General features: G+C 32.0%; 2 protein-coding genes across 4 annotated transcripts; both read left to right on the forward strand.

Annotated features, from left to right (window-relative positions):
• The first annotated feature begins 6,242 nt into the window (after window positions 1–6,242).
• Window positions 6,243–7,856, forward strand: LOC111400937 (transcription initiation factor TFIID subunit 4b-like). Of its 2 annotated transcripts, XM_023028410.1 has the most exons (7): window positions 6,243–6,319; window positions 6,806–6,865; window positions 6,945–7,026; window positions 7,106–7,214; window positions 7,304–7,359; window positions 7,436–7,492; window positions 7,580–7,856. In XM_023028410.1, the coding sequence occupies exons 2-7, from the start codon at window positions 6,819–6,821 to the stop codon at window positions 7,694–7,696; spliced, it is 468 nt and encodes a 155-aa protein (XP_022884178.1). In that variant the 5' UTR covers window positions 6,243–6,319; window positions 6,806–6,818; the 3' UTR covers window positions 7,697–7,856. The 2 variants fall into 2 exon arrangements, with proteins under 2 accessions (XP_022884178.1, XP_022884177.1); XM_023028409.1 differs by having other exon boundaries at window positions 7,436–7,856.
• Window positions 7,857–7,954: 98 nt separating this feature from the next.
• On the forward strand, window positions 7,955–24,060 carry LOC111400936 (agamous-like MADS-box protein AGL8 homolog). 2 transcript variants are annotated; one of them, XM_023028407.1, is made up of 7 exons: window positions 7,963–9,040; window positions 17,740–17,804; window positions 17,932–18,031; window positions 18,134–18,175; window positions 22,862–22,903; window positions 22,984–23,138; window positions 23,719–24,060. In XM_023028407.1, the coding sequence occupies exons 1-7, from the start codon at window positions 8,963–8,965 to the stop codon at window positions 23,828–23,830; spliced, it is 594 nt and encodes a 197-aa protein (XP_022884175.1). In that variant the 5' UTR covers window positions 7,963–8,962; the 3' UTR covers window positions 23,831–24,060. The 2 variants fall into 2 exon arrangements, with proteins under 2 accessions (XP_022884176.1, XP_022884175.1); XM_023028408.1 differs by lacking the exons at window positions 22,862–22,903; window positions 22,984–23,138; window positions 23,719–24,060 and adding exons at window positions 22,062–22,191; window positions 22,407–22,489 and having other exon boundaries at window positions 7,955–9,040.
• The last annotated feature ends 271 nt before the right edge of the window (window positions 24,061–24,331 follow it).

The raw sequence follows: 24,331 nt of genomic DNA on the forward strand, positions 1-24,331 counted from the left end.
CGATGACAGGCACAGCACCAACGTTCGTGAGTGCGGCGAGAGGGTAGTAATGGCGACGTGTGTCCATCGTAGTTGTTTATTGCGTTGGCTCGACAAGCTGTGGTGGTACACCATGCCACTGCACACGAAGCGGCGACAACACCCATCGAGTTTTGCATTGGTGTTTCTTTGTGTTTCTATGTTTGAATTTTTATGTCTTTTTGTTTCTGAGAGTAGCGGCAATGGGCGTGCATCGCCACTACTTACGAGTTTTACGTTGGTGTTTCGTTGTGTTTTTGGGTTTGAATTGTAACTCAGTTTTGTTTTGTGTTTCTCTGGTTGCCATCTCATTCTCTTCTTCTGTTTGGTGTGGTATTGATGGTTGTAGTGTGATAGAGGCGAAGGAGATGGTAGATTTGAGGTGGTGGTGGCGCTAGCTATAGTGCTGGTGGTTGTGTTCAAGGCGACGACAGTGGCAACGATGCGATAGTTGTGGTGGTGGGGTGGAAAGAAGAGTGTGACCAGTTATTTGGTTAATTGTGATCAATGAATTGATTGATTTGTGATCAATAAATAATTTGTGACCTAAAGAACGTGATTGTGACTAAATTTGAATTCATGACTCTGAATTTGGTAAATTGTGACCAACTTATTCGATAATTTATAACTAAAAAATAATTTGAAACAAATTCATTTGATAATTTGTGATTGCGAAATAAGTTGTAATTTATAAAATTTGTGATTTGCGACCTATAAATTTTTTTATTTGTATGACCTATAAATTTTTTTATTCGTGATCGAAAAGTAATTTGTGACCAATTAATTTGATAATTTGTAACCGAAAAATAATTTGTGACAAATAGGTTCGATACTTTGTGACCGAATTGTATAATATTGTGACCTTAAATATCCAATTAATAAATTTTTTAATTATTTATTTAATTACTAAAATTTAATTATCATTTGATTTTTGAAGTTTTAAATTTTATTTCTTAATTTTAAAATTGCATAATGTAATCACCTTAAATATGAGTTTTTCCCTTTTATTAGTCTAATGAGTTTTATTATTAGAGTATCATTTTACCGAGGCTCCGTTTGATCCCATTTTTTGTGAAATATAAATTTTATAATAGTAATTTTTCAAAACACGCGTGATTAAAGCGTAAGTAAATTTTTTGAATTTACATATAAAATTATTTTATTGAGAGAATATAATTGAAAATGGGTTTGAAAATAAAAAAAAATAGAAAATATAGTTGAAACAGGGGCTTACTTTTTGCCAAATTCTCAATATTGAGTATTGAGTTCAACGTTAAAAATAAAATCTTATTAATAAAAATAATAAAACTATTTATACACCGGTTAATATTTCAGTATTTATTCGGAATTGAACAATTAATCCAAATTGCATGATGTGGCGTGGATGATTTAAATTTTAATTTTAATTACATAAATACCACCACTCTTGTCAAATTCGATTGTATTAAGTCTCCCATTCAATTTTAATGGTCGCCAGTTAGAGTTCTTTCATGACCACTAAGGTAAGATGTACCTGACTGTAAACTTCATGGTCCTATGGGATTAATCGAGATGCGTGTGAGTTGGTTCAGACACCTACAGTCATAAAAAAAAAAGTCTTCCATTCAATTTTGCTAATTGTACAAGTGGAGTTCCGGTTGACAATGCCCTCACAGGAGGGGGTCCATGATTTTTTTATTCATCATGGGTCCTTTTTCATATGTGTGGTTGTCAATCTCAATTGTACATGTAGCATGACCCGTCTCCCATTTGCGTAATTAATGTTAATATCAATCTGACGATGTGTCACACAACATTTAATTGGCCATATAAATTAGATTATGATTGATCTTAACAAAGTTATTCCTATTTTCCTATGTTACGTAAAGAATATCTTAAGCACTTTTAAGCTTTCAGCGTTTACACAGGGTATATCATATTTATACTGCAAATATGTACATGATTAAGAAAGAGATGCATGTGATTAAATTCCGTCAATTCGTTGAATACCGCGTTTAAATATTAGTTCAGACCATCGTCCGCCTTTGAATGAATTAGGGTTGTGAGGTACCATGTCGAAGCTAACAACTATTTCACATTGTGTTTCATTAGTCAAATGTACGAATAAAATGTTCAAAATATCTAATAATATTGTTAAATAGAAGTGTTAAGTTGGATTGGAAGGAGAAAAACCTTGTTTGAGCCCCATTCTTTTGGAAAAACACATTTTTCAACAGTATTTTGACATCATTTCAATCACACATTTTTCAATAAAATAATATTACGCGCAAATCCAAAATTTTTCCTTATTTTTTAATCACACATTTTCCATCAATACGCTATTCAAAAATTCATTCTTCCAAAAAAATGGGACTCAAACAAGGGCAAAATCTTAAACGTGTACTGGTAAATACTTGTAAGTAGCCTAGCATATACTACACTGAGGCATTGCCAAAAAGGAAAGCTTGATGAAACTAATATACATCATGGTAATAAAGGACAGTAAAATTACAGAATCCATATTTAGAAAGAAATTTATTTTTTCAAATAATTTTCATAATTAGACAAACCCTAAAATTGCTCAAATGATTCCCGATTTAGCCCATCAAGAAAATATAGTGTAAGTTATAGGAAAAAAGTTGTCTCTGTTAATTTAATAACTAGCCCACTTCCCACGTGAATTTCCTTTTTTAATAAAATAGTAAATGAGAATATGGCCAGAGCTTTGGAAATTTAGGATTTAAGGTACGATGTACGATTTATATAAAAATTTTGCAAAAATCCCTTTTAGGGCAATTTTAGTCCTTTTAACTCATGTGCCAGTGAAGCTTTGCCTTGAATTCTGAGTGATATACATGAATTGCCAACGTTTATTGATAAATTTTAGTCACTGACAACTATCCTTTCAAGTTTTATTTTTTATTTTTAACTCATCTTTGACCACACACTTTCACGTTAAAATATTCTTAACGTAAAATCAAACTTTTTCCTAATTTTAAACCATATATTCTTCAAAATTTTACTATTCAAAAACTCATTATTCCCAAAAAAATGATTGTCAAATAGGGGCTTAATGTAACCTCTGTTTTGTGGCCATTATTTGGGAAAAAACAATATTTTGAATAGTAATTTTTAAGAAAACTAGTCACGAGTGAATATACATTGCACGTTATTTTGAAATATTTTATAAGTGTCGTAAAAATAACTGTACATGAACTTGAAAAAATAATTTACACCGTTTTGATCAAAATATGAGAGAAATGCATGCCCCTGAAAAAATGTTAATTATTATACATGCACGTAAATATTGAAATGAAAAATTGAATATTAAATATATAGTAAAAATGAAAAGAAAAAATGAAAAGCAATGTATTATTAAAATAATTGAATTGCAATAGAGTTAGAATTGTTCAAAAAATGATATATATGTTGTTAAAAAATAGAAAAAAGTTTTGAATTTATAACATGCAGAACTTTTTATTATGTGAATAAGTATGTAAAAAAAGAATTTTCAAAAATTTTAAGTATCAACTTATCCAAAGTGCTTGAAATTAAATTAGGTGAGGTGATCCATCATATCAAAATATGGTAGAGTAGAAATCTGTAGCGTTAAATAAGTTCAAATAATAATCATTATTTGTATAAGCTTATCTAAGCTTCCCTCAAGCTTACTTATAATCTTTTTTTCCTTTCAAAATCTCAAGTCATTTTGTCACTTAAGCACCAAACTATTTATTGAATCAAAATAATGAAAAGAATGAGAAGGTAACTAAAAGGTAAAAGATTAAGTATGCCTATTACCTTCAATTAATAGGGTTCGTAAAATTTTTAGTTTTTTTCCTTTAATTTAATTCATGCATTAAGTTTTATTTTGGTCCCCAGCTTAAAAGCCTTTTATATTGGAATAGATAAGAATTTTAGGACCATTCATTATGTACTATGCACATATTATTTTGTGAATACATTTGTACTATATTCTTATTCTATATAAGAAATATTTCTATATAGCAAAGCACTTGCTAAATGGGACCACCTAGACATAAAAATTATGGTTTAATTTTCTCAACTTGTGCGAAAGATACATGGTCGGACATTTCATTTATATGCTATGAGTTTACAAGGCAGATAAAAAGTAATCTAAGAATAAAACATTGGAGACCTGCATTCAAAGTCATGAAAATATCTTTTCGGGACCAGAGAATAAATGAAAATCTCATTTACCCATGGCAAAATATTTTGCTTTTCCATACAAAAGGATGGACCACGCATATCTTGCTCTCAATATTATCATGGAATTTTTCTCGAGCCACGAAGTTATTTACATTTGTAACTTATGAATTTCTATTTTATTCCTTTGACAAGTCATTATTTCGAATTATTCAAATTATCTCAAATTTCAATTTTCATGTTAGATTTCAACATTTATGATCTACTCCATTGATTTTCAATTTCTCATATTTGCTTCTTGGATGATCATGACTCATATTAGTTATAAATAGGTAGTGATATTGTTAATTAGGAAAGTATATTCTCCTTGGAAATTGTCATGACATGACAAACATTGAAGCTATCTTTAGTACAGAAGACACAAAACTATAAAATGTTAAATACGATGAAGAAACCAAGAATTTAATAAAAAAAATTTAGGAGTATAATTAGGAAGTGTTTATAAATACTTTACATAAAATCATTTTTTGTTCACACATTTAATAGGTATCATAAGTACTGTCCATTTTTTCACTACTCATTTCTATGTGTTTATGTATATTATTGTTTATAAACACTTCCTAAACATCAATAGGCAATACTGGAGTGGGTCCAATGTAATATATGGAAGAATGATAAAAATAATAATAAATTTTATATTATCTATTCTACAATTTTGTACGATCTAATGCAACGGACTAAGAGCTTATTTAAGGGAGATTTTGAAAATTAATTTTTCTCCCAATCATTTTCAACCTTACATATATGTGGTCCATAATTTTTTTCTTACTTTTGAACCATATATTTTCCAAGAAAATCATTTCACTGGAAATTTTTTTTCCAAGACAACCTTTAAATAAGACGACACTTTTTGATTCCGACATCCCACAAAAAAATATTGTATATAATCTCTTTAGTTAACGTCACGTCATTTATATTCATTTATTTCAACATTACATAATTTTGTTGATAGACGATATTACATAATTAAGATACATGTATTCTTTTTTTTTTTTTTTAAATAATCAATATATGTGACATAATTTATTAATGACAAAAAATGGAAAAATAAATAAATAAAGAACTACACATACATAGGATGATGCTCTGCGTATACCTTAGCTCAAGTAGCCAAAAAGGAAAAATATATTAAACTCGCCATGTTGAAAGACTGGAGTATGCTTTGGAATATTAAAAATAAATTTGAGTATTTTTGTTTTTCTTTTTTCAAAAAAAAATGTATTTCTTTAATTGAATTTAGTAAGGTAAATATAAGAATTTTTTAATTCTATATATTTTAAGAGCAGAGCAAATTTCATTTTATATACATTGATTAATTCAATAGGTAATTAATGAAATTTATTAATTTGATTTTCGAAATGAGTCAATTTGTTTGTCAAGTCAATTTAGATTATTCCAAATCTTATTACTTATTTTTTTTCGCACATTTTTTTAAATTCACAGTAGCAAGAGAATCCCTATGAAAATTGCTTTTAACATTTCATGAACTTTAGTCTAAATCCTTGATATCATAACCGAGTAAAGCATTTCTCTAGCTCTGTCCACTTTTGGACTCGCTACTTGATATAGGTTGAATAAATTTAGTATTACACTCCAAGTTCTAGACATTCCTTTTCTAATTATTCATATCCTCATTCGAACAACACAAAAACCTCGATGCAAAAGCATTTTGGTTGTTAAGTTATAGCAACATTGAGCACCATCCAATATGTGCGAGGTCAGTGTACTAAGCCAGATGATGATCTCGATACTACATATCCTCGCGAATGATGTATCCCAAAACATCCTTAGAGTGTTTCTTTGGTTTGAAAGATATAATATAATATTATTCAAATTTTAAACACCAAAATAGTGGGGGCAAAATTCGTTTGAGGACAACAATCAAAAATTGTGTTTGAGCCTTCAAAGTTCTTCATATATCATTTGCCATTTGTTCATCTCCTATACTTCTTTCGATAATTTTTCTATTTGTAATTCGTTCTCATCTTTGGTGGAGTAACATTATTTCCAACAATTAACCTACCATACAGCCAGCTTAGCCAACAAAGAAACTGCGACAATTGGTTTCTGCCATATTCTCTTCCAAGAAAATCAGGTTGGTTCGGTCAGTTCTCATCATTATGCATTTACGAAATCTTCAGAATGAATTACACTGTTTTTTTCTTGGCTATGATGATCTTTCGGAAAACCCGGAAATTTTCACCACCTTTTTAGAATATTCGTCGTGGTCTCACTACCTGAATCTTGAATGCTTCTTCGCAGTTTCCTTTTCTTGTATTCAAGAACAGAATGAAATGATTTTTCCGGGAAATTGGAGTAACAATATTCTATTTAAGATTTGTACGATTTTCTCATTTTTAATATGCATTTTGAAGTTTGACTGCAGGTTGAAAGAATTTTTCATTATAGTTCTTCTTTTTCTTTCTGTGATGATTCTTGGGTTTAAACTTATAATTTATAATTTTGTTTATTTCCCCATTGTATGGGAGAAACACATTTTCCTCTGTATATGTAATTGAGTAAATGTACTTCAATTTCTTTTGTGCCACTTTATTTAATATCATTTAGATGTATGCTGCAGGCTCTTCGATTCTATGGAGAGGTCTGCCAAGAGGCAACTTGATCAAAAATGTGTTACTAGGTTTTCACACTTCCATTTTTTGCTCAAATCTTCATTACCAAATAAATTTTTATTAGATACTCAGCAATCTCTCTTTCAGGAAAAAGCAGAAGTCACGCCATGAACCTCAACAAAATACCGACAGTAATGACGAAATTGCCATAGCCAGAATCCGTGTAGAGGTACAGCGTGTTCATATTCTTCGTAATTTTTCACGTTTGAAAGCTTGAACATTTTAATTTTATGATTTCTCTTTATCAGGTAGAAGAGAAGGTGATGTTTTCGTCGGGCGAGCAAAGTAGAGCTCTGTCACAAGAAGAAACGACAATTCTGCAGAAAAATGCCTTGCAGAGAAAATTGGAGAACATCAGTTCTGTTAGAAACATACTTCTTGAGAATTTTTTTCAAATACCAGTTTTTTCTCGTAAATATTCATTGTTTTTTTAGTCGTTCCGACAGTGTCAAGATGTGGAATTAAGAGCAGAACTGAAGATGTGGAACAATGCTTATCACTGGTGAGAAAATTACTCAGTATAAGTCTATTTTTAGGAGAGATTTGTTAATGGAGTTCTTATCATGTTAAATCTTCAGTGTGTAGAGGTAAGACTGCATGGACTAATAAGCAATTTGATTAAGCTGTCAAAGAAGGTTGGTGTTAATAATTTCCTGTTTATGTTTTGTCATATCGGCTTCTTTGTCTTTGATTCGTATCAAATCTTATTGAATCTTCGACAGAAAAGAAGCCTAATGTTGTCCACAGCAGAAGTTCAGCATTGCGTCATCATCTCTAACCAGGAACTTTGGAAGAAGATGATTACTCGGGATAAAGAGGTAAAAATCAAGAACCTATAGAACTTGTTCAGTTTTTTGATTCATTTCAATGAAGAGTTGAGTTCTTTCTGAGAATAGGGAAGCAATTCACTTCAAGTATATTTATAAATGCAGTCTAGAGGAGAAAAGGCTTCGAACATTCACATGAACAAAGACATAAAATGTGCAGAACCTTCCCTGGTATTTTCGAATATGACTCAGGAAAGAAATTTCATACTTTTTGCTAGATATAAGTCGATATATTGTTTTTTTCTTGTTCTGCATTTTTAGGAAAATAAAATGAAAAGAACTGCGGATGATACACTTCGCTCTGCAAATAGAGCAGCCAGGGCAGCTGCAGGTTGGGACGACATCACATTGAAATGGAAATTTATGGACAAATCAGAATGGAAGAAGCAAGAAGCTAGTAGCAGTAGTAGTAATATTCAACAAGAATCGCCAAGAAAAGGTACAATGCTGACAGATTGTGTAGAGGCGTTTTTTGCTTCTTTTGATGGTCTATGAATAGTTCGACTTTTATTCATTGCAGAGATAATAAATGGTTTAGAGCACAAGATCTCAATCAAGAACATTATTGCATTACTGGAAAGGGAACCTCTTATGTCAAATTCGACACTCAACTATTGCTTATGCAATCGGTAAAATTTCAATTTGCATCAGTTTGAAGAGGTGAAAATTCAAGGTTAGAGGAGAACCGATTTGAGTTTTTCAATTCATTATTATCATCCCTGTCTAGCAATTCAAGCTGCTATCCAGTTTCGTCCTGTTAAAATTTATAGTACTGAGATACATATCAAGTCACTATTCAAAATTCTACTACTCTGTTTCATATGCCCAGCTAGCGAAGAGCGAGGGAAGACCATTCTTTACCAACTTAGCATCCGAAGTCATAAGGCACCAGTCCTTTCAGCTCAGGTCCATTAAGTCCGTTGTGCTTGAAACTGAAATGAATGCCAGAAAGAAGATCAAATACCGAATATGCCTCTACATTTGAAGGACAACTAGGTCCATCTGTGATACTGTGGAGACTGGTGTAGTCGAACATAACAGTAAGGGTATCGTGTTTTTTCTAGTCATTTCAGGGAAAAGAATGTTTTACTTCACTACAGAGACTATCAAAATTAACATCGGAGGCAAAAACATTAAGGTTCGATGTGCTATACACAAATTTTGACATACAAGATGAAAATTTTACTTCAATCCCCCCCCCCTCGCCCGCCCGCCCGAGCCCCATGTTAAAAAAAAAAATTGGAGGTTCACCTTCTAAATTGCTCTTTATCTTGTAGTATGGAAAGAATTATTGAAAGGTACGAAAGGTATTCCTATGCTGAGAAAAGATTAAATATGACAGAAGATGAAACTCAGGTACTTAATTTATCAAATATTATTCATTTTGACGTTTAATATATTTTTTTATTTGCCAATGTTTATCTTCATAACAACTTAGTAATGTCTTTTTCTTATTTTTTGAGTCTCATGTTACCATGATAGTTAATTGAGAAATATAGACTAGAGTGGAAGAACCTCAAAGTTCATGACCTGAAATTACTTTTCTAAAATTCCCATTGAAATTTTGTTTTCCTTTTTTGTAATTAAATCCCATTTTCGAGCTTTGTGCATTTCTTGAAAAAAGGTCTAGTGGACAGTTCTTTGAAATTAAGTGTAATTCATTAATAATAAAACTTTCGTGAATTTATTTAGAAATAGTTTATTTTACGAATTTGCTTCAAAATACCATTAAACTTAAATAACTATAAAACACAACTTCTAAGCATATATAAAGCTTAACTAAAATGACACCTTACATATAACATCTCGTAACCTTTCACATACCATACTTAAGAAAATTAAAATCTTGAACTGACGTACTTCTCAAGCTAATTTTTCCAATTTAAATATGACGATCATTCTCGAATAAGATGTCTAATCTTGAGATTTGATGAAAAGATGTAACTAGTAACTATATATGTTGTTAGCTCAACTTCACTTCCAACATAATGGAATCAATTGAAAGAATCTCTATTCACTCACAAGTATTGCTTTATAAATTTTAATCAACTTCAACCAACTCTAAAAGAGGTTATTAAAATTTAAATGTAATTTACCAAAATGCCCCTAAACTAATAAATATAATAATTTTATTACTGCTTAAGAAAATGACTAGAGAAATACATGATCAGCTCAACTTCTATTGGGAAGAGACACAAAAACGTTGCAGAGTCAAGACATTGCTGCACGATCAAGAAGTAATTGTAATGGGTGAGAGAACTACTCCTGCATCATACAGTGAACAAATGTAGGTGTTATATGATTCCCAAAGCTTGTAAAAGTTGTATGCTTACTCCAAAGTAACTCACAAATTTTGAGAATAGTAACAAAAAAATTAAATAAATAAATAAAATGGTAAGATTAAAACTGTTAAAGTTGACTTTGATAACGCCAAAATTATTGTTCTAGAATTTGTTTAAAGAGTATTATAATCTTGTTCTTTCAATTATCAAGGAATTGAAAATTAGTGGGAAACAAATTAAGAATTGAAGAGTTGAGAAAATTCTTCTTAGCATGATTTTAAAGTTTGAACAAATTGTAGTATAGTAATTAAAGAGTTATTGTCTACCCTTTATATCAATAACTAATGAGATCGTATCAAACTCACGTACGATTAAATAATCTTCACTCAACATCACAAAGTTCTAGCTTTATTAAAGAAATGAGGTGGTCGAAGAGCTAAAGGACAATGAAGAAATTTTTTTGTCTTGAAAAGTCTCTCGACAAACCTTTTTCAATGAAATCAATGCAAAGGCCAAGACCAAAGAAGATGTGGAAATTTCTATTTAAAAAAGAAAAAGAAAAATCAATGCTATAACCAGCGTTCTAAGAAGCGTAATACGTGGCGATGCGTGGAGGCTAAGCTATGGGCTAAGTGAGTTTAGGCGAGGCATAGACATAAAATACGTTTTCTTATTTTAATATTATTTTAATTTTTAATCAATCAAAAAATCATTTAATAATTAAAACTAAGACCCACCAAACATCTAAAATAGATTTATAGAAACTTTATACAATTTTTTTTTCAAAATTTCCAACAAAAGGATAAGTTTGAAATGTAAATACTAAATAGTAAATGGATAGGAGTTTTACTTTGTTCAAGGCTTCAAACGTTTTGAATCTAGGACAAAAGAAGTGAAAAAATCAATCTTTAAATTTTAAATTAAAAGAATTTAAAAAAAAAAATTAAAAAGAAGAAGATAAAAATGCGCACCTAGGTGGACATAATCACGTCTAAGCGTGCATTAGCGGTCAACAGTGACCGTTGACTACTAAATAAGGTGCCAAGCCACTTGGCTTGACATTTCCACCACGCATTTTCGTAGGCGGCGCTGCATTTTAGAACAATGGCTATAACTGTAGAAACTATGTGCATTTTCAAGCAAGAATTAATAAATAAAGAAGATTTTTTCTTGTTAGAGTACAACATATTAATTCATCTAATAGTCTACCAAAAATGCTTTCAATCATATTCCATAGCATTATCTTGAATATCTAGAATACCTTGAATGATATTGTAGCAAGTCTTATTAAAGTCATACCTCTTTTGTAGCAATTTTTTTTTTCTTTCCTTTTTTGAATGTTACTATCAAGTACTGTTTCTTTTTCTTTTCTTTTTTTTGGGGGGGGGGGGGGGGAGGGGGATGATATTACTAATTTATCGCCATAATTTTAGAATTTGTAGCATTCTCTTGATTGTAATGTTTACATTTTAATAACATTTTCTTTTCTTATAGTTAAGATTTTGTTTTCAATAACATTATGTCAATAACATTCTTTTTCCTTCAGAATTTTAATATTTATAGCATGCTTTGAATTAATATATACATTTATATAGCATACTTGATTGCATTGTTTTAAATAGCATTATCTTCGTGTTATGATTTCAGTATTTACATTATTTTTATTAAATTTTCAAATTTATATATACAATAGCATTCATTTTTGTCACGATTCCAAAGTTTATAACATTCTTTTACTGTTATACTTTCATAATTAATTGCATCAATCAATATTATAGATCATATTTATAAATATGTGACCTTGTAGAGTTAAATCAAGTAATATATTCAAAATTTGTGTATATAGTCTCGATTACTTATATGAACGACCATAATTATCGAAATGGAGTAATTTTGTCGTTCAAATAGATAAGTCTAGTTGTTTAAATAGAGAATTTTAGTTATATTCCATCTTCACATCAATTGCTAATAGTAATATAAGCATGTCTTGAAGTGATACAAATGAGTTGCGGATCCCTCTAAAGGGGTATCATAATTTATACAACATAAGTTGAATACAATTTGGATGGTAGATATATACATTACGCTAATATCTTTTACTAATTAATTAGAATTTGTGTTTACTATTTTTACAATTATATAATATATTTCTCTATGTTAATTTTCAAATTTGAATGCATCATTGCTCGGATGTCTTCCCTAAACAAGTTGCAATGGTTGAAGAATTTTTATTTTTATTTGAAGTATTACAATGAGATAATGCTAAATTAATTTGAGTATTTATGTTTGGCTCTCATTCATAAGCTATTTACAAATACTCAAATCAAATCATGTCAAAAGGATATCAAAGCTGACGGTGGTTTCAGTTTCCCAAATTTACCATCTTTATAGAAGAAGGAAATAGTTATATAATGTTCTAGTAGTGTTCCAAAGCCATCAAAATCCAATATATGAAAACATTTACTACAGACTGAATCTATTTTCAATAATGTTTTTTTTTTTTTTTTTTTTTTAAATCCATGTTCCCACGTACAATTTGTGCTTACATCCAGTTTTGGGAGCTTTCATTAGGATCAAAAACCTACTACACACATATAAGAACACAGTTTTCTGGAAAACAGTACAGTGACTATGTCTCATTAATAGTTGATGTATATTTTAGGAATTTTCTAGAAGATCCTAGAATTGCTTAGCAAGAATATTCTAGAATTGCTTGATAAGCAAGACTAATAAAAAGCAAAATTATCTAGAATTCCTTAGAAAAACTTGGGCACCAAGAAAGCTTGTGAGGTTTGTAGACACGTGTAGAATTATCTAGAAGAAATCATATGTAACTATGGTTTATAAATAGTGCATGAGTCTCTCATTTGTATATAAGCCTAAAAAGCCATTGTAAGCAAAAGTCATTGTTATTATAATAAAGTTCCTTTCTCCTACCTACTTTATCTAATAAGTTGACAGCTGCAGAATTAATGGGTTCACTAGAAGCACATAAAAAAAATTAGAAAGGCATTATGAGATTAACACTGAAAATGCATTCCAATCTAAAGTTAATATGCGGTTTTAGAAATCTAAAAAAGATGGGAGAAAATTGTAAAAATAAAGAAACTTAAGGAAAAGAATTCGATAAAAGCGATAAGTATCCTTTATGTGGTATAGGTAAAAGAAAAAGTCATTTGAAGGAGGACTGTTGGTTTAAAGGAAAATCACAGTGTTGTCACTGTAAAAGATTTGGTCACGTGTCGTTCTAAACAAAATCATCAAGCTAATTTCTCTGAAGAAAATGATAAAAAAATGAAGTTTATTTTGCGCCACTAGTAAGGATGTCCATGGTATCTAGACAGTGGTTGTAGTAATCATATGACGAAAGACGAAAGTATTTTCTGTAGTCTTGATAAAATCAAGGCAAAAATTAAGATTGACAATGAAAATTTTATAGAGGCGACAGGTAAAGGCTCTATTGCTGTTGACACAAAAAGGGCAAGAGATATATCAATGAAGTTCTCTTAGTCCCTACAATAGATCAAAATCTATTAAGTGTAGGTCAAATGATAGAGAAATGATATACATTATATTTTGAAGAAGATTCTTGCACGATCTATAATAAGAAAGATAAATCTCTTGTAATTGCAAAAGTCAAAAAACGAGAGAACGAATGCTTTCTAATCCAATGGAGATATGCAAACAGTGCGGCAATGATGGCACAAGTGGACGAGTCATGGATGTGGCACAAAAATTTTGGACATTTCCACTTCCATGGGTTAAAGATCCTGCAGCAAAAGAGCATGATGAGAGACTTACCAGTCATAAAAGAGATTGATGTAGTCTGCGAAGGATGTTTGCTCGGGAAACAAAACCGCTAACCATTTTCGTCAGAAAAATCTTGGAGAGCTAAAAAGCCATTAGAGCTAATACATATAGATGTATGCGGTCCGATGCGTACTCCATCACACGAGCAAAATAGGTATTTCATTCTTTTCATTGATGACTACACTAGAATGACATGAGTATATTTCTTGCGTGAAAAATCCCAAGTATTTGAGATTTTTAAAAGATTTAAAAGCTATGTTGAAAGGTAAAGTGGTTGCAATATCAAAACTATCAGAAGCAACAGAGGTAAAGAATATATATCAAATGAATTCAACAAGTTTTGTGAAGATCAAGGAATGGAGCATCAACTCACAGTTGGATACGCCCCTGAACAAAATAGCGTGTCAAAAAGAAAGATTAGAACATTAATGGAGACAGCTAGAGCTATGCTTATGAAGAAAAGTCTTCCAAAAACTTTTTAGGCAGAAGTTGTAAGCACTACAGTCTACCTACTAAATCGATGTCCGACTAAAGCTGTGCAAGACAAAACGCCAGTGGAAGCATGGAGCGGACGAAAACCATCAGCAAAGCATCCCAGAGTTTTTGGCTGCGTCTACTACTTACATATTCTACAGGAGAAAAGATGTAAACTAGATGGAAAAAAATAGAAAAATGAATCTTCTTAGGTTATAGTACTCAATCAAAAGGCTATCAAGTATATAACATAAGAACAAAGAAGTTGATTATAAGTTGAGATGTTAAGTTTGATGAAGATGCCACCTATAATTGAGAGACTAGTCAAGTCGAGAGAAAAGCTATCAGCATCTTTACACAACCAAAAAAGCAGGAGGGTGACGTTGAGGAGAACAATCAACTAGAGTCCCGACAGCAAGTAACAATAGAAGAATCAGTTGACTCATCAAAATCGTCACTAAGAAAGACACAAAGATTATCGAAAATATATCAAAGATGCAACTTGATGATCGTTGAACCTGAAAGCTATGAAGCAGCTTCAAAACAACCAGAATGGAGAAATCCTATGGATGAAGAAATAAAAACGATAGAGAAAAACAACACTTGGGATCTTGTAGATCTTCCTCAAGACAAAGAAGTCATAGGAGTTTAGTGGGTCTACAAGACAAAGCTCAATGCTGATGGCTCAATCCAAAAACATAAAGCAAGACTAGTTGCCAAAGGATACTCATAATATTTTGGCATCGACTACACTGAGACATTTACTCCAGTTGCACGACTTAACACTATAAGGGCGTTGATTGCACTAGCTGCACAAAAAAAGTGGAAGATTTACTAGTTAGACGTCAAATCAGCATTTCTTAATGGCTATCTTGAAGAAGAAATTTATATAGAGCAACCTCAAGGGTACGTGGTACGAGGAAAAGAAGATAAAGTTTTCAAACTAAAGAAGGCCTTATATGGACTAAAACAAGCTCCACGAGCGTGATATAGTAGAATAGACAATTACTTCACTAAGCAAGAATTCAGAAAGAGCCAAAGTGAACCAACTCTAGACATCAAAAATCAACGTACAAGCAGTACACTTATAATCTCTTTATATGTTGATGATCTCATCTATACAGGGAATGATGAAAAGATGATCGAGAAATTCAAGGAAGATATGATGAAAACATTCGAGCTGACTGATTTGGGATTAATGTACTATTTTCTTGGGATTGAGATAGCTCAATTTGTAGATGGGACTTCATTGCTCAGAAGAAGTATACCACTAGTCTATTAAAAAAGTTCAAGATGGAAGGTTGCGAAACAAGAGCAACACCTCTGGATAGCAACAAGTCACTTAAAAAAGAAGACGGTACTCCAAAAGCAGACAGTTCAAAATTTCAAAGCTTAATTGGAAGTTTACTCTATCTCACAGCTACAAGGCCAGACATAATGTATGCAACCAGCCTACTTTCAAGATTCATGCAAATTCCAGGTCAAGTTCACTATGGAGCCGCTAAGTGGATACTAAGATACCTCCAAGGAACAAAAGATTATGGAATAAGATATTAGTCTACGCCTAGCTCAAGACTACTTGGATATACTGATAGCGATTGGGCACGATCAATAGATGATATGAAGAGCACATCACGCTATGCATTCACACTAGGTTTCGGAATATTCTCTTGGGCATCAAAGAAACAGGCAACGATTGAATCATCAGCTGAAGCAGAGTATATTGCATCAGCAATGGCAGCGAGTCAAGTTATATGATTAAAGCGTATACTTGAAGACATAGGAGAACCACAAAATGAAGTGACGGAGATCTATTGGGATAGCAAGTCAGCAATAGCAATGGTCAAGAATCCCGTATTCCACAGCAGAGCCAAACACATTAACATCAAGTACCATTTCAACAGAGAAATTGAAGCAAATAAAGAGATAGAGCTCAAACATTGCAAGACTGGAGAACAATTAGTAGATATATTTACAAAGGCACTACCACGAGCAAAGTTCGAAATACTACAAGAAATGATTGGAGTTATCAAAATATGCATCAATGAAGAGTATTAATGGTTGATGAATATTTTAAGAATTTTCTAGAAGATCCTAGAATTGCTTAGCAAGAATATCTAGAATTGCTTGGCAAGTAAGACTAATAAAAATCAAAATTATCTAGAATTCCCTAGAGAAACTTGGGCACTAAGAAAGCTTGTGAGGTTTGTAGACACATATAGAGTTATTTAGAAGAAATCATATGTAAGCTATGGTCTATAAATAGGGCATGAGTGTCTCATTTATATGTAAGCTTAAAAAGCCATTGTAAGGAAAAGCCATTGTCATTATAATAAAGTTCCTTTCTCCTATCAACTTTGTTTATTAAATTACTTTCTATCAAAATCTGTCATACTACTAACTTCCAACAAAAAGCCAACTATTTTCTACCTCCAAAATTATCCTATACAAAACATATTAAACCATGTAACTCACCACTACAAGAAAAAACCATCATGTCTATAGACTTCATCATTGCAATACAGGATGACTATTAAATTTTTAGATTTGTATATAAACTGCAAATTCATGCATTCTATATAGGTTCATACTGGTAGTGTTTTCTTTGACAATTCAAAGAAGTATAAACTATGTTAAATACAGAAAAATATCGCAAGGCTATTTCTATTATTGTCATTCCCAATTTCTAAAAACGAAGAACAAATTTCAAATTCTATTTACTATCACATTATTCGAGACATTTTTTTTTTATGGGATTTGAGGAATTTTATAATTTGAGGCCAAAATTGGTGATAAGAAATAGTATTATGTTAACATAATAGGAGATATATAAGGTCTATGAAAATCGTGAAAATAGTTGGAACTGTATTTTGAATATAATCCAAGTTTCAAACATAATATTCCAAGTGTTGGGCAGATCTGGAAATAGGTAATGATGTTCGCTTCAGTAATGGAGTCTTTATGATAAAAAATCAGAATGACGAGCATCCTGGTGACATGAAGAGTGGCCTAAGATAACTCATGTCGAGGAAATTTTGCACGATAAGATAATCAGTTTTGAGTGGACCAACCTACTTGAAAGTAAAGTTCGTTGTTGCACAAGTCTTGCTTAAAAGGGAACATTAGAAATTAATCTAGACTTATGAACATGTATGCTTCAAAGAAAGATGCACTGAACATCAGTTTTCCAATAATTACCTACACTTGATCTTGAATAATCATCAATCTAGTTATGAGTAGAGTAGTGGATCTAGAGTTCATACACAATGTCTGATCACTGGCCTCAACAAGATTTTTCAATGAGAAAATGATAAAAGACCATTAACCAAAAGAAAACCATGAGTAGAACACAGCTTGACTCAAACATCAGGAAATGAATCACATAAGCTGATGTAACGCAAATTTAATTAAGAAAAACAAGATTGTACATGCTACTACTATATATTTCATAGTTTTAATATCAATATCAAATTACATGCATTTATGCAGGAGAACTGGAATCTAGAGTTCCCAAAGCTTGTGGCTCGGATTGAACTTTTACAAAGAAACATAAGGTATAAGTTATACTCATTAGAAGATAAATAATAATAAATAGTTATACTAATATGAGCAAAATGAAACTTTGGCTCCAATATTAAATTTATTCCAATTAAAACGGAGTATATGCATATTGTTTTGTAGCAACTATGTGGGAGAAGATTTGGATCCTCTCAGCTTGAGAGAGCTTCAGAGTTTGGAGCAACAACTTGATACTGCTCTGAAACGAATTAGAACAAGGAAGGTAACTTAGTTAACGTCCTTTCTTCTATATTTTCAAACATCTCGGTTTACTTTATAAGATTCATGGCAATATTAGTTATGTTTTCTCTGACATATACCGCAGAACCAACTGATGCACGAGTCCATTTCTGAACTTCAAAAAAAGGTAACAACTACGGTTCTTGTTTTATGGATTTGCATCCTTAGCTGCACAAGCATCTATATAACTAAAAACCCGCAATCCTAATTGAATCAATCCTAGTACCATCTTTTAACGTTAGTAACATATTTGTTTATGACAGAATTAGAGAAGCAAAAAGTTAAAATTTTGTCTGTCTAAATGTGTAAATTAATTTGAGAGTTGTATGCTTATTAATTTTGCTTTTTCCTAACATGTGAATATGATAAAAACGATTGTACTATAAAGTACTAATAAGTCTTCTCTAAGAACAGAAAAACCTTTTTCCCTCCTTGAAACATACCTAGGGTTTCTTTTCCTGTTGTCAGTTGCTGTACCCTTCTCCCACAGGAGAATTTAGGATGTTACCCTTTCTGATTCTGAACCATCTTAAAAATTGTTTGTATCTATTATTTGATTATATATGCTGCAACGATTTTCTGATCCGTCAAAACCAAAGAACATTGAAGCAATGCTTCTGTTGCTATATCTAAATATAATGAGTCTTGGCAATTGCTATTTCATAAATCAGGGGACTAAATCTAGAATAAACAGATAAAAATGAAAAAGATATCATACTTCTTGATCATATATATGACACAATTTAACAACCTACACACGGTTGCTCATGTATTAAGATTCATGTCATAAGATGTGGCATCATGGTTTACTCTCATTGTCAAACTTACAACAACCTTCCTCTTTTACACGGGTTTGGAGCCGACTAAGAAAATTGTTATTAGGATTCATGTGACCCTCAAAGTTCTACAAGGGTTTTGCTTTTCTGATTATCAGCCATCTTCTTCAAACTTCTTACATTTCCTGCTTCTATTCTTGATTATACTGCAACCATTTTCTGATTTGTGGAAAAGGACCTTCTCTTATTCTATCTAAAGATAACTGAGTCATCTACTAATTCTTTTTTCCTTTTTCCCTCATTGGAGAATAGCTGTTATGTTGAAGTGGATTAAAAAGGTATTTCACCAATGGGAATGGCATCAGGGAACTTACATCTCCTTGTTAAATATATTAGTTTTTATATTAAGGATAGATTAGTTATTTTATTTATCTGCTTGTAAGACTATTTAAGGTTTCCTTTTTCTTGTATTTTTATTCATTCAATCAATGAAGAAAAACTAGCCTCCCTTTTACTTCTCTCTCTATATTCTGCACTATCAATTAACATGGTATCAGAGCCACCATGACACAACAAGTTATTGATCTTTCAAACGAGATAGGGATTGCTATCGCCTCATTGCCAGTTATCTGCTGCCCTTTTTTTTCATGCAAAACCCACAATGCTCACAGTAAACAATTCTTGTCGGTTGCCATAGAAGAAAAAATTTTGTCGATTGCCATTAATTGTCTGCTGCCTTTTTTCTTTCTGTGTAAGGAATACATTGGGTAAACTTTGGAATTTGTTTGAATTGGATTGTGATTGGTTGTCTTGCTATTGGGTACTATTAATTAATTCTTGCAATGGTGAAAATTCTAGACTGAGGAGTATTTGTATGATTTGATGACAATGTGTTTTTTTGGAATATTGGATAAGTTAGAGAATAAATCAATAAGCAGCTCGTTTTTTGATTCACGTTAGTTTTTTGATTTGGTAATTATTTATTTATTTCGCAATGGCTAGAAGTCAAGATGATTCTCTTCAATTTATTAGTGTGCAATTAACATGGGACTTGGTATCTCTACCGCCAAGAAAACGAGCAATTAGTTCTCGATGGGTATATCAAATCAAAACTAAGTCAAAATGATCTGTTGAAAGATATAAAGCTCAATTAGTTTCCAAGGGATATTCATAGAAGTATGATATGGATTACGAGGAGACTTTTGCACATGTTGCAAAAATTGTTGAAAATTTACTTATCATGCGCAGCAGAAATTAACAGCAGAAATTAAAACAGATTTCAATACTCACCAAAAATCTACTTTGTGTTTAGATATAAACTATGATAGAAATTATACCTTTCTTGGATTCTGCAAAATCCTTTGCTATTATCTCTTTGATTCTGCAAACTCTTTTACTATTCTTTCGATCCAACAATCTTGATTTGCCACCCACAACTGTCCAATTATCCAGCCTCCAATGAAAATACACAAAAAGAACAAGATTGTAGGAACCAGCGTTTTCTCATCTTGTGCTAACAAGAAAATAAAATTCTCTACAAAATGCAAACCCTAACTATTTATTTATATAAGTCCAAACGGGTTTGGCCTGACTCAATCCAATATTTAATTAACATATTTAATTAAATTCGGTCCATCCAATTAATTAATTGGGACCTATATATAAGCAACCTTATTAATTAATTTGTCCAATGCTTTCTTGATTCATTAATTGACAAATGACAATATTTCAGTTTTCCTTTTGTGTGCAACCCATCAAGTACCCAATCACGATACCTAACAATGTGAATTATTATTTTGATTTAATCAAAATCGATAAATTAAAATAAGTTTTTAATTTATCACCAACCCAAGTTTGCCGTCCCAAATTGACATCTAGCAATGTGTCAAGACAACACATGTGACGAAAAAATATCACGTGGCATTACAAAATCAAACTCGTTCATTTACCGTGAAACTATAATTCCACTACCGAACGTTATAGATTAACTACTGACATTCAAATAGTTATCCATGTGAAATCTCTTAAAGTGTCTCAATATTTTATTCTATAACAAAACATTTACGTGTTCATTCAAGTGTCACCACGTTTTAACTTGTGGGATCAGCTACTTACTTCACAAGTAAGAAATGTCACACGTTATGGTCTACCCGTAATCACAATATCTGTATCTCGTTATTACTTACGATCACAGATGATTTAAGATTCAATCATATGTAATTTATCTTACAATCACAACTCCTTGTAATTAACAAATTAACAAGACTTGAATCCACAGACTCTATTATTTGATATTATTCATCGGAGTATGGATTTAAATAAATAATAGACCTTGCCAAAAATAAATGCATCGAACATATTAAAAGTGTTTACACCCAAAATCGATTGGACATAGGGCATAACACTTGCAAAAATGACTACTGTTCCCACCTTTATTGCAGTTGTTTCCGTTCGTCGATAGAGTATCTCTAAGATGGATGTTAAAAATATTTTTTTGAATGGAGATCTACAAGGAGAAGTCTATATGGTTCCCCCTCCGAGTGTTTCTCATCAACTTGATGAAGTTTGCAAACTTCGAAAAGCTCTCTATGATCTCAAATAGGCACCACAAGTTTGGTTTGAGAAGTTTTCTACTGTGATTACTTCACTTGGTTTTCGTCCTAGCCATCATAATTCAGCTTTATTTCACAAATATGCATCCACTGGACACATTTTGCTCTGTATATGTTGATGACATGATTATCACTGGTGATGATACTGATGGGATTGCAGCACTAAAGTCAGAGTTAGCTCATTGTTTTACAATGAAAGATTTAGGTCCACTCCTCTGTTTTTTTGTGTATTGAAGTTACATCCTCTCCAAAAGGTTATCTTCTATCTCAATCTAAGCATATAGCTGATATACTCGAGCGTGCTCATCTTACCAATAATAAGACTGTTGATACACCTCTTGAGCTTAATTCTTGATATTCTTCTTCTAATAGTTCTCCATTATCAGATCCTAGTTTATATTATACTAATGTTGGTAGTTTGGTTTATCTCATAATCACTCGTCCAGATATTGCACATGTTATCGATATAGTTAGTTTGTTTGTTATCTCGCCCACCACAGTTCATTGGGCTACTGTTCTTTGTATAAATATCTTCGAGGTACTCAGTTTCAGAGTCTTTTACTTTCCTCTACTTCATTAGAATTACGAGCATATTCTAATGCTGATTTGCGTAGTGACTCTACAGATCATCGGTCTACCACTGGCTTCTATATCTTTCTTGGTGAATCTCTTATTTCTTCGAAGAGCAAGAAACAAGAAACTGTTTCTCAATCTTCCACAGAAGCAAGAGTATCGTGCCATGGCTTCTATTACTTGTGAGATAGTTTGGTTACGTTGGTTGTTTGCAGATATGAGTATATTTCTCCGTCGTCCTACTCCATTGTATTGTGACAATAAGAGCGCTATTCAAATTGTGCACAATTCAATATTTCATGAGAGGACTAAACATATTGAGATTGATTGTCACGTGACTCGATATCATTATCAACTTGGCACTATAACGTTACCTTATGTTTCTTCTACTGTGCAGATTGCTGACTTATTAACAAAGTCACATTCCTCTTCGCGATTTCGTTTTCTGTTTGGCAAACTCTCAATGCTTCTTGCAGCAACATCATGAGTTTGAGGGGAGATGTTAAATATATTAGTTTTTATATTAATGGTAGATTAGTCATTTTATTTATCTACTTGTAAGACTATTTAATGTTTCCTTATCAATGAAGAAAACCTAGCCTCCCTTTCACTTTTCTCTCTATATTCTGCACTATCAATTAACATCCTTATATATCCATTTCTGATGCTATAGCCCGTAGAGTCCTCAAATCATGGAAAAGTTTATTAGTGAAAGCAAACTTGTGTTGTAGAAGGGTCCAATGATATGATTTATAAAAGAAGGCTTGCAGTAAAGAAGGCTGTATTTTGTAATTTTAAATTCTATCTACTTAATTCGGGAAATAACAATTATATGTATCCTATTGCTGGCAGGAGAAATCATTGCAGGCGCAGAACAACTTATTGGTAAAGAAGGTATATTGGAAATTATTTCCTTTCTTGTATGAGAAACTGAAATTACTGCACTGCACTGATTTGTTGCTTTTAACTAGCAGGTGAAGGAAAAGGAGAAGCAAAATGGAGTGGAACACACGCAGCAGCAGGAGCAGGAGCAGGAGCAGGAGCAACACAAGTTTGCTCAAAATTCATCCAATTTCGTATTTCCTCACTCTCTCTCACGATCACTAGGGCCTCCATCTCTCACTATTGGGTATCCTCTCTCTCTCTCTCTCCCTCTCCCGACACTTCAGCTCCTGGCAACGGCCCTAACTCTTTAAGCTGCAAGCCTCACACCATCTCTATTAAAACAATATTTTGAATAATAATTTTTAGGAGAGTGTGTGATTAGAAAATAGGGAAATATTTGTTTGCGTGCAAAATATTTTAATATGTGAATGTGTGGATCAACATAAGTATGCAGAAAAAATAGTTTTCAAATAATGATTTTCAAACAAGAACTAAATATGTTCTCACGAGTTTCTTCAAAAGGAATGAATATTTTCTCTCGTCAACCCTTTCATTTCAAATTACTGAATTTAAAAAGATGTGAAAGTGTGTTTATCTCTCTATAAGAATGCTGAAATCCTGATAGGAAGAGAACAATTTGGATAGTGACTCATGTGAAAGTGTGTTTACCTCTATTAGAAGACATGTTAGGAAGACGACAATTTGAATAGTAACTTAGGAGATTTTTTTTGAAGTGAAAGAGTCTAAATTTGTTACGATAAAACGAGCGAGATCTATACTAATTTACGAAAGACGGCATAAATATTCCAATTTGGATTTTGCAGGGGCGCCTTTGAGCAAGCAGTAGCTCAAAATGAACAAGTCGGCGGATATCAAACTATCCCTCATTCTACTTCCCTGATGCCGCATTGGCTCCTCCGCCACGCTAACCAATAAGAAATTTTCCGGCCACCAGAGATCGGAAATTTTAGATGACAACCATGAATGACTAGCATGCCAAATATCGAATCTGCATAAAAGGGGTAATTGCAATGTTGAACAGTTTCCATGTGCTCAAATCTATAGTGTGTTTTATTACTTCAGTAATCTTGAAATTAAAATGTACCAAAGCTCTTTTAATATCGTATCGTGCAACACCATGTAATAATATTTTCTTGTCTCGACAACTTAATTCCTATGTAAACTTATACACGTGTAAAATAATTTAATTGTAGTAATTCAATCATGACTGCAAAAACTATAAAAGTACATTTTAATTTCTTATCTAATTCAATATTACTTATTGCACAAACTAGACAAACATATCTCCTTCGGATCTCATTATTATATTTAAATCAAACAATTAGGTATCAAACAACTGGATGTATTAGGTCTAAAATCATCCCCAAAGTTAATAGGAGTCGAAGTTTTAATCAAAATAGGAATTTGGGAATCTGT

This window comes from Olea europaea, chromosome 10 (assembly GCF_002742605.1).
Source record: "Olea europaea var. sylvestris chromosome 10, O_europaea_v1, whole genome shotgun sequence".
Taxonomy (NCBI): Eukaryota; Viridiplantae; Streptophyta; class Magnoliopsida; order Lamiales; family Oleaceae; genus Olea; species Olea europaea.

What these genes read in the sequence shown, in the direction of transcription:
- LOC111400937 (XM_023028409.1), top strand. Translation starts at nt 6,819, where the DNA reads ATGGAGAGGTCTGCCAAGAGGCAACTTGATCAAAAATGTGTTACTAG. An exon ending in TAGCCAGAATCCGTGTAGAG is followed by an intron (nt 7,027 to 7,105) that starts GTACAGCGTGTT and finishes TCTCTTTATCAG; the next exon opens with GTAGAAGAGAAGGTGATGTT. An exon ending in TGGAACAATGCTTATCACTG is followed by an intron (nt 7,360 to 7,435) that starts GTGAGAAAATTA and finishes TTAAATCTTCAG; the next exon opens with TGTGTAGAGGTAAGACTGCA.
- LOC111400936 (XM_023028407.1), top strand. Translation starts at nt 8,963, where the DNA reads ATGGAAAGAATTATTGAAAGGTACGAAAGGTATTCCTATGCTGAGAAA. An exon ending in TGACAGAAGATGAAACTCAG is followed by an intron (nt 9,041 to 17,739) that starts GTACTTAATTTA and finishes GCATTTATGCAG; the next exon opens with GAGAACTGGAATCTAGAGTT. An exon ending in CTTTTACAAAGAAACATAAG is followed by an intron (nt 17,805 to 17,931) that starts GTATAAGTTATA and finishes ATTGTTTTGTAG; the next exon opens with CAACTATGTGGGAGAAGATT.